The sequence below is a fragment of the Hippoglossus stenolepis genome, chromosome 7, assembly GCF_022539355.2.
Source record: "Hippoglossus stenolepis isolate QCI-W04-F060 chromosome 7, HSTE1.2, whole genome shotgun sequence".
Lineage (NCBI taxonomy): Eukaryota > Metazoa > Chordata > Actinopteri > Pleuronectiformes > Pleuronectidae > Hippoglossus > Hippoglossus stenolepis.
The window spans coordinates 8,912,848-8,931,296 of NC_061489.1; the positions used below are offsets into that span (position 1 = coordinate 8,912,848).

The 18,449-nt window shown below is 46.0% G+C and overlaps 1 protein-coding gene across 1 annotated transcript in view; it reads right to left on the reverse strand.

The window, feature by feature from the left end:
* Positions 1-1,014: 1,014 nt before the first annotated feature.
* efnb1 (ephrin-B1) overlaps positions 1,015-18,449 on the reverse strand; it is a 56,222-nt gene continuing 38,787 nt past the window's right edge. The window contains exons 3-5 of the mRNA XM_035161143.2: positions 11,408-11,500; positions 5,486-5,599; positions 1,015-3,127 (exon numbers count right to left, since the gene is read on the reverse strand). Of these exons, the coding sequence (XP_035017034.1) occupies positions 2,736-3,127; positions 5,486-5,599; positions 11,408-11,500 (599 nt within the window). The 3' untranslated portion in view covers positions 1,015-2,735. The remainder of the gene's footprint in view (positions 3,128-5,485; positions 5,600-11,407; positions 11,501-18,449) is intronic.

Consider the following 18,449-nt stretch of genomic DNA (forward strand, 5'->3'; position numbering starts at 1 on the left):
TTTAGGTGAATGGATGCGCATCGGTCCGAAACAAAAATATTTGATCTGGATGTGTTTCACAGAGGGCCACTGAGGGCTGCATGCTGAGTTAAAACACAGGACCGCGAAAAAGCACGAGCAGCTGCTTAGGTTGTTAACTCCAAGGTTAACGACACGCGAAAGCTATCGGAGTCTTCCCCGAGTCTTCAAGCTGGGCTGCTCTTTTTTATCTCAGCAGTGTGTGTGTCTGCGGATGGCAATAGTTTGTGGCAGCGGATGATAGGTCCCTCCGCCCGGCGAGTAAACATTCACCGGCAGTACGACCGTTTGACTGGAGATAAAAACCTGGACCCGTCAGTCTTGATGTGTCGGCGCGTGTGTGTGCACATGTGCATCAAACGTCAGCTCGTGTCTGGATGCTGAGGAATGGCCGCTCTTATCTCCCCTGCTCTCCTCTCACACATCATTAGGCGGGACTGCGGCGCACTCTGGCAGCCACACTGTTTGAGAGCGCCCACCTTCCAGTCCCCGAAAAACAAGTGTGTTCAGCGGCGAGACCACAGACGCTTCCACACACACACACACATACAGTATACACCTACACACACACGTGGAGGGAGCAACTGCGAATATAAGCACATATAAGCACATGTAGAAGCACCTACATGTTCACACAGACAGATTCAATCACCTGCCGTCCCCCACCCCCACCACCCCCCCCCCACACACCTAAAAGGGAGCTTTTAGTGTGCACACCTCCAGCTGCAGTAAATCCTGCCTCGGTGCCGCTGCCCTGGGCTGTGTGATAGCTGAGCTGCAGTGTCCTCGCCGGCTGAACACCTTGACAGAGGAATATTCTGCACAGCATTTTCTATTCACAGCACAACTGGTGAGAGGATGAAGAAATAAAAAATAAAGAATGTTAAACTACCCCCTCCACCCGCCCCCCACCCCTTCACCCCACCTCCCATACCCACTGCCATCTTCCCTCTCAGGCTAAAGCCAAGTCACAGGAACATTTTCTCCTCCCCCACCCTCTCTCTCTCTCACTCTCTCTTTCCTCCCCGGCTGGTGAGTGTGGGCACTGGAGATGGCACATAGATTAGTCACATGCTGGCGACACCACTGACTGCACACTCCACTGACTCATCTACAGATGGCAGCCAATTGGCATCTGACAATAATGCATCTCGATGTTCCGCGGCGGCTCGCTATCCAACTTTATATATAGGGCATCCTCACCTATGTAGGCCAGCCAATCAGCGCCGAGCACCCAACCTACGTCCAACCTCGCCTAGCAGCAGGCATGCGGCGAACTGTTTGATCCTTACACTGTAGCACCAGAAGCTGGAACAAACAAATATCAACCTGCTTGCTATTTTTTTTTTTAAAGCCTGAAAGCTCATCAGACACACATACACACGAAAAAAGCGAAAAACCTTCAGTTGATGCCAGCCAGAGCGCTAGATCGGTTTTATGAGATCTCTGGCATGTCTGTCTCTTCAGAGCGTTAGTCTGTCAGTCTTGTTTTTGAAGCGCATGATACACTAACTTACTGTTTTACCCCTAAGCCAATAAGTCTGCCCGGATACTAGACTGGTCTAGACATGTCAAACACACACACACACACACACACATATACTCCCAGAGGACACAGATACACACAAGTAGGTCATAAATACCAGGGTAATGGTAAAGCTCACATCAGACCAGTGGAGAGGGAAGTATTCCCAGGAGCACACACATGTACAAATACTAATATACACCTACACATACACATACACATACACACCTCGACTTCAACAGTCCAGGTCAAGGTCATTCTTTTGGGGGAGGAAAAAGATTGAATGCAATGGATGACGTGGGTGAGTGAGAAGATGGGGGGTAATAACGATGATCTATTCAACTCTATACATTGTGCACTTGTAGGAAAAGTCTAACAAAATACAACTGCTTTGTGAACTGACGCAGGGTTCGAGGAAATCCTCCATCAAAAATAGTAAGTAAGGCAAACATCAGAGGTGCGAAGGGAGAGGAACACATTATTTCACACACTGTGTCTGATACCTGAGCTATCTGGAGAGTTTCCTGGTCCAGCGCGGAGCCCTGACTAACACACACACATGCACGCACACACACACGACACACACACACACACACACACACACACACACACACACACACACACACACACACACACACACACACACACACACACACACACACACACACAAATTTTATGCTTGCACACACAAACTGCAGGCTGAGTGGCGTTTGGGGCCTGTGTCTGCCTGTTCCTGGCTATGTGTGCTCGGGTGGTGTGTTTAATTGGGTGTAGCACAGACTGTACTTCAGGGAACTGAGATAAGTTATATCCTGCCCATTAAAGGGGACAGCAAACTAGGAAGCTAAAGTTCCATCTGTTGGTTTGCTCCAGCCCTGCCCCCCTGTTGGCGCACAGCAGGGAGACGTAGAAGTTGGGAGGTGAAGGGAGGAGGAGGAGGAGGAGGAAGAGGAGGGTGGGGATTTTCAGACAACCCAAACAAACAGAATAAACCTCTCATCAGTCAGCTCACAACCCCGCTGGTTACTGGTCAGTACGTGTCTCTCCAGATTTGTGCAGCAGGTGGTAGAAATAACAGGGGCTTGCAGAAGCATCAAGTCCCCAGAATGCAAAGGAAGGTGTTCTTCCCAGGACCATAAATCAAGCGCTCCTCCTTTCTCTCTCCTGGCTGTCGCGGGCTGTGGGGAGCATGTCAGACTTTGTAGTAGATGTTGGCGGGGCTCTGCGGGGGCATCTCCTGGACAATGTAGACGGGGTGGCCATAGTCGCCGCTCACCTTCTCATAGTGAGGGCAGTAGTTGTTCTCTGTCCGCAGCGGAATGATGATGTCGCTGGGCTCAGTGCCAGCTGTGCCCCCGGGCATCTTGGGATTGGACAGCGTGCTGAGCGACAGCGCCGAGGGGCGGGGCTGGGAGTGGGCGTTTTTCCTAGCACGCTTGCGCATCTTGATGAGCAGGATGACAAGGAGGAGGATGAGCAGGAGGAAGATGATGCAGCCAGCGCCAATGGTGAGGAACAGGCCCATCTTGGATCCGAAGATGCTGTCCGTGTTGGACGAGGAACCCTGGTCCTGATTCATGGTGTCTGGAGAGAGAAATAAAAAGATCCAGGGGTTAGGGACTGCGTATGAGTTATAATGGGGGAAGGGAGGGTCAGACAAGGAGGGGGTATCGTCAATTTATTTCTTCTAAAGGAAGAGTCGTCTAACTTTTGTATGACCGGGAGAACGTCTTTCTTCTCCCCATATTTCTATTTTATATCTCTGAGATTTATTATATGAAAAAAAACCTCAAACAGGTACATCAAAATGATGGTTTTCACGTGTGCCATGAAGTTCTAGTTTGCCATATGTAGACAATATGGGCCGGGATACAAAAGCCCTGCGGCAGCGTCGCCTGTTCTCGTTTCGCTCATTTGGCAACTATTAAAACAGTTTACTTAGCAGCTCTACATTTGCAAATGGAACGTGAATGAACTGTCACTATTTGTTTGAATAAATATTTACTTTGAAATATTGCAGAGAGAGCACTGGATGGTCCAACAAAAACATTTTCCTAACCCTGGGGATGTCCTTGGTTTTCATGGAATAAAACACAAGATTTATCAACACCCTTTCCGGCAACAATAATTTCCTGAGAGACTTCTAAACAATCAGAAGGGTAATAACAATTACAGCTAGTCAGTCCTGACATATCTAGATCTTACTGTTGTGGTACTAAATCAACTCTGATCACAGCCCTGTTTGTTGTTTGCTCCGTGCGACGCAACAGTCGCATTGATGTAATCTAATTGAATCAGCTCAATCAAAATAGCCTCCAAATGAAATCTGCAGTCGTCACTCAACATAACAAAGATTCCTGCTCCGATAAAGATTTAACCCCCGGCAGGTTTTTCTTGACATGTCGGGGCCACGTTCGGCAAAGGCCAAGTGAGATATGAAGGGTGGGAAAAAAAAAGAAAATGAGGACGGCATATCGGAACATCTGATTTTATTTATCCTTTTTGTCTGAAGAGCTGGATGGGGGGTTGTGACTGGATGGGAGAGAGAATGACGGACTCCTCCAGTGAAATCCGAGAAGAAGCAAATCTGTTTTCCATGTATGCATGCAGCTGCTGCCAAAAGAGCAGGAACCCCCCACCACCTCCTGCCAGCACCACCTCTTTACTGTCCATGACCCCTCCACCACCACCACCCCCACCCCTCAAACACACACACACACACACAGACACACACACACACACACACACACACACACCAACAAAAGCCTCATTCCTCCAGAGACCACCATCCCCACTAATGACTGTGTCTCCGCACTCCGCTGACCACTCTGCACTTAACCATTTCTTGAGGGGGAGCTGCGCCTCACGTCTTATCACAACCGTAATGACATCACGAAAGCTACCGATTCCAGTCTTATCAGTGAAATCAGAGGCGGGAGGAATTTCCGTACAATCTGGGCAGCAGAGAGAGGGAGAGAGCTGGAGAGAGGCTGTCAGAAATCTCATTCCTGAAATATCAGCCTCCTCAAAAAAAAGAAAAATGACACGTCCTTCATTCCACCCTCCACTCCTTCACTTGACATAATCACTGATCTAACAATGGTAGACAGGTAAAAGCCAGAGAATGGGGGGGAAAGTGACATTTGGAAATCTTTTTATAGAGGAAACTAATGTCAAATAAGCAATTATTAAATGAGGACGGCTTATCACATTGAGACAGGCAGAACGGTCTGTACTAGGAGGAAGTTTGCGGCACACAAAGTTGTGGAGTAAGTCAAAAAGTTAGTGTGGGGAGTGATTTCAGAAAAAAAAAGAAAGAAGTGGTTCCTCTTGTGGGAAGCAGCTCTGAAAGGTGCCGGTGAAAACAGGAAGCAAAGGAGTGCCCAGAGCTTCCAGCGAGGCGGAGGCGACTCCTTCACTTATCTCCGCTTTTAATCTTCATCGATCTGCAATTCTAATGAGGTTTAAAAATTATATTTAATAAAGCGGTATAACTGCGCGTCTCCTTTGGGAGCAGAACAACCTTTGTGTACAGTATAATTAAGTACAGTGACTCAGGGTGAGCTGTGTTTGTTTTGGGTGTGGTTGCGTATTGTTTAACTGCAAACCACCTTTTTGATGAGTGTTATTTTGTTCTGTACGACATTGTTTTTTTTTACACCTATTCTCGCACGTTGACCCACAGCAATCAAAAGAAACGCCCCCGGCATGAAAGAGCCATATGAGAGAATGCGTACTCTGGGTGAGTCAACTGTGATTTATATTTTCTCCTTTTCAGCTTAATGTGATTAATTATTAGCGGAACCCTTGGGGCTGTGAATATTCGTTTTTTTCCTTTACGTTTCAAAAACCTTTATCTTGCTAAACTATTTGCAGTCTAGAAAGCCTTCGAAGGGTCTCACGAAGCAGTTTGTGATTGGAGTGTCTGGTCAATCTGCTCACCAGGGTTTCCTGGCATCTCGGGCCCCCCATGGTCAGGCGGGCGGCTGGGACTGGACTCCGGTATGGCGTTGTCTTCAGGAGTCTCTGGCGCCACGGGATTCACCGCATTTGGAACTGTGGGGGAAACAAAAAACAAAACACACACAGAGAGTGAGCCTTGGCAAGATGTACGCGCTGAATTACAACGACTCGTTCCCCTGCGTCGGCGAGGGTTATTTTTTATTATCTCTTGATATATCATTTATACGTAAGAAGGTTATCTTTGCTTGTGTTGAAAACATTTCGGGAGTGAAGATGAAAGCACAAAATAGAGGAAGGACAAGTTAGCAAACGTCTGTGAAACACGCCGGTATCCCTGTCCTGTCGTAAAAAATGAGCTCACATCTACATCAGCAGCTCCTTCAGCAAACACTCAGACAGGCCTTTCCAACGCTGACACATTCATGAGACACACACACACACACAGATACACATGCACACATATATGCACACACCTAGAATATACTTACAATACACTTAGGCATGGCAGAATGAGGGTAAAGTAGTTATATATTAACTTTTTATTGTTTTACATTATTCATCACGTTAAAAGGCCATAATATGCCTTATTTATTGCTCCGGCTTTAACTCTGGCACACTTTTGAAGAGGAGAGAATAGCAGGACATGCAGGAGGAGAAGCGGGAGACGAGGAGAGGAGTAGAAGCGGCGGGGAGGGGGCTGCACACGCTCTGAGGGGAACGCAAAGGAAACAGACAGTTTATCTGTCTGTCTGTTGTGATTTCAGCACGCGCACTTTGAAGTCTTTGTGCGGTAAATACTGGTGGGTCCGCGGCGTGGCTTTTTACGAGGGCAGGGCCGGCAGACGGAGGGCTGTTATAAACTATTAGCGAAGCCGGTCAGATGGATTCCACAGCACGCTATCAGATGCCTCTCCTCTATCAGGCCTTATCTGCCTCTGCCCAAAGGCCTGCTCAAGGCGTGTGTGAGAGAGAAAGAGAGGAGGGCGTGTGGGGAGGCAATTTACATTTGAGTCCCTCGTGGCGAGTCTGTGTGGCCGTGCATGAGTGCTGTGTGTGTGAAAAGGGCCTGACAGTCTAGCAGTCTATTTGCTATTTCCATCCCGGGTTCGGCTGAGACTTGTCGAAAGAAATGATTCGGGTGTGGGACGTCTGGCAGATTGAACACCAGATAAGAGAGAGGGGGAAAAGACAAAGAAGGAACATAAATACATGGCCGTATCCACTTCTCTGTGACTACAACTACACTTTATTTACAAACCGATCCTTGCCTATCTTGTCCACGTCCAGACCACCACTCCGCTCCGTGCTGATTGCAGCAGCGGTGGTGGATCTAGCCAGGAGCTGTTGTGTGCCGTCAATAATTGATGAGAAAAGACAGGAGTGAGAAGTGGGAACATTCACGCATGGCAGAGGATATGAGAGGACACAGTGATCTGATTCACTCCGCACACATAGACCAACGCTGTGCGTCAACCTCTGAGCATGTGCGCCGAGCGTTTGTAATGTTCTGACCCATTTTTTCTGTGTGTGCTGCTGACATTTCCCTGAGCTATGCAGACAGCAACTACCTCAGAACTGCCAACCCGCCAGAAGGAGGGAGAAGGCACGCAGGGGGAGGGGGGGGTGCGAGCGAGGGAGACAATGATCGAGCGACACAGGAGAGAGACAGATATGTTGGGAGAGAGAGAGAGGGGGAGAGAACGAGGAGAGAGAGATGCGTGCGAGGCAGTGAGTCAACATATTTCTAATGAGCACAGTGACATGATGTGCAGGAAGAGAAAGAGAGTGCTGAACAGAGCTGGATGTATTAAATATGGGTTGCTCGTATTTCCCCGTTCATTCAGCTTCCGTTCCTTTTTACCTCACATCTTATATAAAGACAAAAGATGGGACAGGAGGCATTTAAAGCACAATTATACATTGAAGCGTCTGGGCGCGTGACTTCCTGCAGATGCACAATTCTGCATGATTTCAGCCGGGAGTGTCGCCACGATAAAATGCAAATGTAATGTAATGGAAAATTCCACTGATCAATGTCTTACTACTGTTTTGACTGTTTTCTGTGCACTTAGCTGATGCAACCTCAAAGTTCCACCACCTGTGCAACTGTGTGCTGGGTTTGATTCCCCTTTCTGTAACAGTGATGCCAGACAGCAGACGGTCCTGTCTGCTTTCTGTTCTGTTTCCCATTTTATCACATTGTATAAAAACCCTCCTTTTTAACTTTCTTGTGGTTGCACTCTGAGCCATGTTGCTGGCTGTGTAACCCTCTGCAGAGCTAATAATTAAAACTCTAAGGCAACTCCGGTCTGAGAAAGTCATTATTTCAAATCTCATGATAAATTTCCACGACAGTAACATTAAGAGAATGGGAACATATTGCATTCTTCTGATGATTCAAGAAATTGTAATCCATAGTGCAACGGGCAAAAAAGGAGTAGGAGTGGACATATGGGGAGATCTTGGGGACTTGGCTGCAGAGAGTGTTGGCATTCAGCTCCAGAGACAGAGGAAATGTGGCTTAAACACAATACCATCTTGGGTCAGAGCCGAGCAGGGCCAAGTTGTGTGTGTGTGTGTGTCTGTGTGTGTGGCTGTAGAAAATAAAGTCTAATAATACTGCATATAAGAGCTATTTCAGTCTTTTAAGGGACTTTTTTTCAATACATTGATTTAAACGTCAGATAATCAGCCTTTCACAGGCTTCCGGAGGCCAAAGTGATGTCTTCAAATCACGTCTTTTTGTCTCACCGACACTCCACCGGCCAACTTAAATTCAGTTTATAATTAAATAATGAGAAAAGCTGCAGATTTTCACTTTCGGAACGAGCAAGTGTTTGCAGTTTTTTGCTTGTTAATGGCTCAGTGGTATAAATGACTATCAAATGCATTTTCTGTCCACCCTTTTGCCAATTAATCAGCAAATCTGTTCACCACTTGCAGCCCTAATGGTGCCTTCATTATTTTTTCACAAAAAAAAAAAAAGAAATCCCCAGGACGGTGTCCGCAGCAGTTAAATCAAAGTTTCTGTCAATTCTCTAATTTCTCACGGCCGGTCTTCAAATAATTACTGGGTTGGATGGGCACATTATGCGCCAAGGATTCCACCCACAGAAATAGATTTAGTACATATATATAGAGGAAGTAGTAGCAGCTGGGCCGGCAGCATCTTTTCTAACAAGGTTTTTAGGGCACGTTGATTGTGAGTGACAGCTCGCTTCAGAACGCTTTGGGGAAACGAGTGCACGGCGCTGGAGAAGCTGAGGAGCAACCGGCAGCCACAGAAACACACACAGAAGCTGAGAGGAACTTTCCTAGAACTTTCCTCAAATAAGACGTTTCCTTTCAAACTTCTTTTCACATGTTCGGGGAGTTCCTCCGGGGTAATAGTTTAGTGCACAAGTGTGGTTGTTGTTGCCTGAGTTTGTGCAGCCGTGTTGTGATTTGGCGATGGTGGTACAACCCCGGTGATGTCGGGTGCTCTAATTGACCTACATGGGAAGATAATGCGATGCCTGTCTGTCTCGGAGATGGCTGGTCGGGTGTTTTTCACTGGATCTGCTGAATTTGTTCCAACTCAGACCTTGCTAGCATCAGCAGCTTGTTAGCTTCTCTTCTCCTACTGGCTGCCAGGATACGCTGCTGTCATCCCACTAGCCAACAGTCAAATGTCGGCACACAAATTTGCAGGCATACACACACAAACACACACACCGACACACGCAAACACACACACCGACACACTCACATACACTTAGAAGATTTCTCAGCGAGTCCCTGTTTGTTTTTGACAAGTTGAGATCCAGCTTTTAAGCTGGAATCATCACGGCAGGCAGATGTTCCTCTCAGATGGTTGGTGTCAGTTTCAGTCAAAACAACCAAACCAAGGAAAAGGCCCAGTGTTTACAGAGTAACACATCTGTGTATTATAACCTGTCAAAACCAGGATACGGATGTCCACAGATTGAACTAAACTGCATCTAAAAGTGAAATGCCCGATGCAAACCAAATGTTGTGTCCGAGGATATCTAAACAAAGCTAGTTTGTTTACTTCCAGCATTTTTAGTTCGACTTACCCCGACTGGGCCCTTACATTCCTGTTTCAAACACGTTCTGTGATTACTAGAGTCAGGCTGAGGAACATCTGACAAACATCACAGGAGGAAGTCAATCCTCACACTCATGTCTTATTTACATGTTATTACTTAACGATCGACACTATTTGTTTGTCTATGAAAAGATTTATTCAAAACTCCGGTAAAGGCCAATAGAGTTGGGGAATATGGAAACAATCTTCTAACTAAATATGTGTAATTTTTTACAGCCTGATATCGAAATAGATCATGATTACATTGAGAAACCAGTCAGATGGGACTGTTGTATCATGACAAACATATGAACCCAAACAAACACTTCACAAGTTAGAGTGCTTCATCACAGTGAAGCCAGAAAAAAACCTCCAGCAAATCCAATAGTGCAGTCCATGAAGCAGAGCTGCTTATCGACCTGCAGCATTGACTGCAATGACCTAATACAACGAGAGTGATCAAAGGGACAGTGACCTCTGAATCAACAGTATGGTCAGACACATCTCAACATGTATATTATCATATTACCCGAATAGAAAGCTGATTTAAAATATTTTCATGTTGAACTTTTACCATTTGTGTGTTACATTTTATATTTTATTTTATTTTACATTCTATTATTTTCCATCATTGTATTAGTTATCAAATACACAATTTGAAACCCACTTCTTCCCATTTATATCCTGAATATACAATAAAAAATATTAAAAATTAAATACTAATAATTAAATATTTTATATCAAACTATAATGTGCTGCAATTTGTAGTAACCACACATTAGGACGTTTTAAGGGTTTTTATCAATGTATTTTGACTTTAACTAAAACGTTTAGGTATAAGACAGTTGTAATCATATGAATCATGTTCTATTATTTTATATGAACATGGGGAAGAAAATGAAAATATGAATTGAATTGATTGTATTCTATATATTAAGGAAGGCCTTACAATAATTATATCAATATCTTTATGTTTATGCCAACCGAGCAAACTCTCTGTTTGTGTTTTAAACCCACGTGTGTGATTAATTTGTACATTTGTGTAAACAGTTAATAAAAGTTTTATTATACACTGCAGGGATTTGTTTGTGTGTGTAATTATATGTCATTAAATTTGATTAAAGCATTACACTCCGTTATCAATTCCTCCTTTGTAAACCAGTTATGCTGGTTTATGACGCCTCGGGAGAGAAGTTAAAATTGTAGACAACTTCCTGTTGACAATTTTTTTTTTCCCCCAGAGATTTGAAATCACCACGTTTGGAAAAGCATGGCTAGTTTGGACATTATTGGCTGTTATTGTAAACACGGCCTATATAGTGATGTTCACTATATCACAATGTTAGGACTACGATTTTTTTGTAAATTTTACAAACAGTATATTAAGTGCAAAAAATGCTAAATTGCCTATAAAATTAGTTTATTGATTATTTCTTATTTTTGCTTGGTTTTATTCATTTCAATAACATAATTTTATAAAATGATGGAATAATTTAAGCCCATCATTATGACGTGACATCATTGAAAGTCACAGAACAATGATGATGATTTATCCCCTCCGCCCTTGGTAATGGCACTAAAGAAGTCATATATAAAAAAAAATAAATTAAAAACCCATCAGCGCCGGTGGCCTGCTCATTTCATAACGCAACTTCAAAGTTGTAGAGAGCAGGTCCCGTCAGAGGCTGGTGGCCAACAAAGTCACGCTAGGCACACATGGCGATAAATGAAAATGTCACACCAAAGTGAAACATGGCTTTAAGGCACCAGTGGCAGTGTGTTGTGTTCTGCATGTGAGGTGAGCGCACATTTACCTTGTCCGACTTTCATGATGACTTTCATGGCTCGGCTCTTGCACGCGCCCCCCTCTCGGTTCTCCAGGCCCTCGACTGTGCCATTGGAGGTTGCTGGAGGAGGAGGAGGAGGAGGAGGAGGAGAGAGACAAGAAGTGATGGAGGGTGAAGAGAGGAAGAGGAGCAGCAGAAGAAGAGGACAAAGAGGAGGAGAGAAGATGACACACTGGTTAATGAGCACGTCCATAACGCACAGAACTAATCAATATTTACGACAAGCACTGATTAGCTGTTCCAGTGATTAGCCATTCTCACCCTCAATCAACCGCCAGCTCCTCTCAACGGTATCTCTCATTAACACAATAAAGTGAAGTCAAATGAATGGAACAACATTAGAGCCTGCTGGGGGAGGTTGGGCATTGAGGTGGAGAGGAGGAACATGGTCAGTCCTGCGTGTGTGTGTGTGTGTGTGTGTGTGTGTGTGTGTGTGTGTGTGAGTGTGTGCGTGTGTGAGAGAGAGAGAGAGAGAGAGAGCGAGGGAGTGTGTGTTTTTCGGCCTGTGCATAGTTTAGCAGTGAGACATGGCAGCGAGAGTTCCAGCTGCTTGCCAAGTCCTCGAGCAGCTTACTCCCTCTGAGCCACATGTGTCATTACTTGATGGTAGTGCTGAGAGCTAAATGCCTCCCTTAATGTTCGTACATACGTGTGTGTGTGTGTGTGTGTGTGTCCATCCATTGCTATATTAGAGCGTGTGCGTGTCAGCTTCTTCCCATTTGCTTGAAAGTGTGCGTTCTGCTTTGACTTGAGTGAGGAGCTCAGGGTCGAGGGTTGTTTATTCAATGTCACATTCACTTCAGACGCTGCGACACAATTGGCTGTCTATTTTAGGGATCATGATAATGACCTAGGGAGACAGAGTGTGACTCTGACCTTTACACTGAACGGCTGAGCACAAGGCAGTTGTAAGTGTGTTTGTGTGTGTGTGTGTGTGTGTATATATATTTGTGCGTGTGCGTAGGCGTGCGCCTGTGTGGGCGCATGCGATGGCAGCTCTAATTTTGGAATTCCCCAAATGCTCTCCATCTCCGCTTAGTCTGCTGTTTTAACTCCCTTCCTCTGAAATGCTTTTGTTTCTCCCTTCCTCATATTATCCGTCTCGGTCTCTCCCTCTGTCTGTTTTTTCGCTCACTTCATTTAGTTTTTTTTTTATCTGTGCTATTTGGCTTTACCCCTCCCCTTCCCTCCCTCTTAACTCAATGACCATCTCCCTGGGTGATTGCTTCAGATGGCACCCTCATTATGATGAGATAGTCTTGGAGAGGGTGCTTATCTGATGATGACAAGGAGAGGCAGACTGGGCTACAGACGTGGGGGGTTGCGTGGGACCAAACAATGCACCACAAACATCAGAATACTGTACATCTGTACGTGTGATGTATGGATGTTTGTATGTGTATTTCCTTGCTGTAAACTGAAGCTGTCTGGAGCAGTGTTGGAATCTGGCTGAGCAGCGATGGGAAAGCTCATCTAGTTGATTCATGCCTTGTCATTCCTAAGTATTATTAATGCTGACATTTTGTTGCCCTGTGGGATTTCTGCTTTGTGCTCGGGTGAGATGGAAGAAAACTAAATAATGAATTGCACTAATGTTATGTTACATTATCAGATCATGCCCGGGCTCTAAATTACAAAGCCAACCACAAACATATTGTGAGTGTGGCTGGAGTACGTGATAATTTGTGAAAATGATTGTGATAACATCGTGTCAGGAGCCATTTAGAACCCCACCCCCCACCCTCTGCTCGCTGTAGACTCAACATGAATGAGCAAACCGGACACTGATATATATATACGAGGAGGGGCCAAGCCAGAGCTGAGCGCAGCAACACACAGATTTCAAATTTACGTGGGGCATTAATGTGAATGAACACTCAAGGCTAAGTGCGTCTTATGATTTATGTAAAGTCTGTGCTGGGAGCATGTCTCTGCTAAAGGGAACATTGAAAGACAGTGAGGTGAACAAGCCCGTTTCCAGTCTTAAAGGAGCACGGGCTCCCGGCTCGAGCGGCCCAGATGCTGCCACGAGGGCTAACCTCATCCTGCCATTTTCCACCCAATTTCCCCTCTTCTTTCAATTTGAACATTTCCAGGGCAAGGTTATACAAAAAAAATAAGCTCTTTGAAGATCCGGCTCAAAGGCGCTCGAATAATCTGACTAAGAGGGAGCGTCATGCTATGAATTTTATATCCACTCGGGGAGAGCAAATCGTCTCCGTGTTAACTTACTTCTGTCATCTAAATTAACTTTTCCTTCAGGCTCCTGCGTCCCTGATGTGGCACGTTGATAAGTTGGCCCTCGGAGGCCTCTGTTTAGGCTAACAACGGAAAGTGACCTCGATTTATAAAGACATGATCACTTTACATGTTGTTTGTATCGAGGCCACTTAAGATGTCAAATAATTCAGGGCCTTTTACTGAACTGTTGGAAATTCTTAATCCGATTAACTGTGTCCAATTTTAACCACGTTTCCTTATGTGAATCCATCTTTTAAGTACTATTCAAGATGGAAATCCGCCTCAGACATAACTGCTCAGTGCATTAGAATGTCTTTTTTAAAAGAAAATTGCAGTCTGTTGAGTAACATGCGCTCCTGTGTTTGTCATTTTAATCCCTGTCTGATATCAGTGTATTTACATCTAGCATGTCAGAGATCACTTTTTAAAAAACGATGCTATGCCAGCCGCGTTTCCATACCTGCCAACTCCATAACCTACTCCACAACGACACTCTGCCAGCTTTTTTCTTTTAATCTGAAAGCCTTTCACTCACTCTATCTCCTCTTTCTCTTTCTCTCACTCTCACTCCCTCTCGCTCTCTCTCTCTCTCATTTCATCCCCGCACCCTGACGTTAATCCAAATCTGGATTTCCAGATATTAAAAGGCCAACGGTCATGTCATGTTTTGGAAAGCGGAAACTGGGGAATTGGGTCTTCCTGTGTTCCTCAACGGAGATAAAAACACAAGGGGATAAAGCGACGACAGGACGAAGAACAAAGGGAGCCAGTCTGCTGCTAATGATTTAGTGGAGCAAACCGGTTGAATGTTAGTGGTCCAGAATACCGAAAGAACTGGTCATTGCAAGAAGGAATGTTGCCTTTTTTTTAAATAAAGCGGTCGGCTCCAAAGAGAAGTTTTTGTATGATTTAGGGCCCTTTTTGTGGGTGTGGATCATTGGCCGCAGAGTGACTAGTGGGAGAACAAAAGATCTACAGCTGCTGAAGTCATAAGAGAAACCAGGTGCCAAATGTTGATGTTGGGAAATATCTACAGTACAAAGTATCAGCCAACAGAAAGCCGTACAAGGGAAGGAGCTGGCTCGCAAAAAATGCTCCCGTTCCAATACTACACATGCACCACTACTGCTAACACATTAACATATATTTCTGAATGCACACACCGACATGTACACAAACGCACACGGATTTCACAAGGGTAGTGAGTGGAAGGTCCCCGAGGTGCTCCGAGGAGAAGAGTGGGAGACGTGTGAGAGAGATGCGGGGCTGACTGGGCCGAGACGACACAATCTAAGGCGAGGAGTGCGATGCGGTGGTTTATATTTATTCTCAGGTCTGCTAAATGAGGTCACTCAGGTGGTCCTGCTGAATACATTCCGCATCTCCATCATGAATCATCTGCTGCTTATTATTCCTGTCCAGCCCAGGGGGGGGGGGCTTTATTTCATACAGACCAACTGGGCTGTGTGTGTGTGTGTGTGTGTGTGTGTGTGTGCTCCACTGCCTATGAATGCGCGTGCACAACCACGTGCCCCAAAGCGCCGAACGAGGGGGATGGATACAGCCCATGTGACAGACAGAGAGCAGGTTGCTTAATGAGAAAGTGGATGAGAGGTGACATTCATTGGCTACCTTTCACACACCGCCCCCCCCCCCTTCTCCGCAGCAGTCAGACTTCCACTCAGACGAGCCAAGCCGGCACCGGGTAGTCGCAGTAACCACCAGTAATAATGTCTACATTTTCAAAAGAAAAAAGCTAAATACATAAACAGACTCGACCACGATCTGATCACTCACACTTAGCATCAAGGAGAAAACACCAGCACGCAGAGCTGTTTCGTCCATTTGAGGCAGAGCGGGGAGTAAACGCAGCCTGTCAGGGATGTGTGTGTCTGTGTCAAACAGAGCGTCACAACAGAAATGGCTATTTACCATACCTGCAATATTCCTATCTCGCTTTTTGTTTGCGTTAGTCAACCGGAGTCGAAGCGGGGCGAAGGAAAAGGCAGCCTATTTGACCAAAATATTTCACTCCTGAATGAGCACAGGGAGGGTCAGATTAGGTTTATGGGCCTGAATCCAGAGATAACCCTCCCCAGCAGATCTGGCATACAAGCCACCATGCACGTGCACACACATACACACACGTGCAAACACATACAGAGTGAGGTTGGCAGACTGGAATAATACTGGGGGATCTAGATGTTTGCACTTTGAACCTTTTCTAATCCTGAGTATTAGGGCATGGCTAAAGCCTGATTATGGCAGACTGAAATGGATCTAAATAGATGTCCCAGCCCATCAGCCCTCCTTCTCTTTGTCCTAGAAATAGAAATGGAAATCAAGTAATCAACCTCCAACCCTTCACTCGACGTCTCTCCACTGAAGCCTCCTCCGCAGGTTTGGCATCGTCTAGGAAAATTCATTCCGACTTATCATATCATCTCAGATGAATTAGGTGCACTCAGCTCGGCCGATGTTTCCCTCTCGTGTTTCTTTGCGATAATAAAACTGGGCAGACAATATAAAAACAGTCGTATCTTTGACACAAGCGCTGCACGTTTCTCAATATTGAATTTAGGTTAGAAGAGATGTGGTTTTGAATAATGTGCGTGGACACAGCAGATTTTCTAATCTTCCTCTTCAGTAATGGTAATATCTTTTCCCTGTTTTGTTTTTGCACAGCATCAGCATGTAGCGGCTTGAGCATCGCTGCCTGCTGCCTGCTTTGCTGCGCATATATGGTAAGAAGGCAGCAGCATTAGTGTCAAGGTTTAAGGTGGTAAGCAGCCCAGTGCACACAACTGTTGCACAGCTCACTGCTTCAGTATACAGCCAGAGGGGGAGCTCCTCTCCTGTGTCCTGATTAGACTGCTCTCTCTCTCTCTCTCTCTCTCTCTCTCTCTCTCTCTCTCTCTCTCTCTCTCTCTCTCTCTCTCTCTCTCTCTCTCTCTCACACACACACACACACACACACACACACACACACACACACACACACACACACACACACACACACACACACACACACACACACACACACACAGGCAAAAAGCATGCACGCAAAACACAAAAGTTCGACCACACTTGAAATGGTTGCAGAAAAAAATATAGACATGTAAGCACTTGGACCAACAGAAGCAAATACACACTGAAGCACACACTGTGCATGTGCACGCACACACACAAATTCATATTCACATGTATACACACACACACACACATTGGCTGCCTTTATAGCCAGAAGATCAGGCAGGACTTAAGAGCTCCTCCGGCACCAAAATTACAGGGTACCTCTAAATCCTCCCGGCAGAGAGCACTATGGGATAGTGTGGGGTGGGGTGAGGAGGGTTGGGTGGTGCTGCAGAGGGGTGAGGGAGGGAGGGAGGTGAAGTGGCGAGGTGTGCGTGTGTGGGGGTGAGGGGATGGGGATGGGGAGTGAGGTGTTTAGAGAGTGGATGGAAAGAGGAGTGTTGGGCAGGAGAGGAAGCAGGAGATTCCTTTTTTTTTTTAAGACAAGAGAGTGTGCGAGCTGGGGAGGGGTGAGACCTGATCTGTCTGAAGTGTGCTTGCGTGCAAGTGTGTGTGTGTGTGTGCGTGCATATGTCCGCGAGGGAATATGGAAGGAGGTGATGAAGTGAGGAGTTGAGAGGAAGGGGGGGAGGAGGAGATCTCCTTTTGGAAAAAAGAAGAAGTGGGAGGTGATTTCACTCTGTGAAGCAGAGGAAGCATATACTCACTCTCACCATTTCTGTTGCATTGTCCCCTGAGTCTCTCCTGTGCGCTTTGGCCTCTGCAACCATGTGCATTTGAGCATCATCTTTTAGTCGAGTCGTGTGTGTATGGGTGTGTGTGTGTGTGTGTGTGTGTGTGTTGTACATCAGTCAAGACAATCCCAGATCACCAAACTAAAGGTTGGGCATTATGCTCTTGCATTGTCCGGCCGTACTGGGCTCGTGCTTCAAGACTACCCATGGCAGCCTTTAACCTCTGCAGGGGAGCTGTCAGCGGCTCCCAAAGTGTCCGTGTGTGAGTGTGACTGTACAACACTCAGCGCCTGTACACACAAAGACACAGAGCGCTTCTGCATCATTTAGCTGCAGGTGTGTGTGTGTGTGTGTGTGTCACCTCTCCAGCGAATCTAGCAGGGCAGAGGCTTCATACTGCCGCACTTTCCTCTCCCCATTCCCCACTCAGCATGTTGCTAAGCCCTGTGCTCCGGTACACAGCACAAATGTTGCTCCCACACACACACACCACACACACACACACACACACACACACACACACAGAGAGAGAGACAGAGGATAACATTGTCCTGAATGCTCGGGCACACAAACACACAACACAGGATGTGCACCTAAGAAAATCTCACATACACACATCCACACAAGTACACACACACGCGGCTGTGTGCAGGGCCGTCTGTCGGATCAGTAGGAGATAAAGGATGCAGAATAACAGGAGGACCTTGGGGAGCGGAGCAAGTCATCTGTCTCAAACACGAACAGACTGAGCGCACTCCAACATGACAGATGTAGACAGACTCATCTTAGAGCACATCGCATCCTCAACCTTTCCTCCTGCACACATGCCTCCTCCTCCTCCCCTCCCTGTTTTCTACACACACACCAAACACAAAAAACAAACACAAAAAAAGAAGGTGGCCTGTTCAAAATGTGGACACGCGATTCTAAGCTGAGCCCCACATGATCTGGCAGGTGTGCACAGGGGGAGTGCAGATCATAAAAGTCTGAACGCGGTCGAT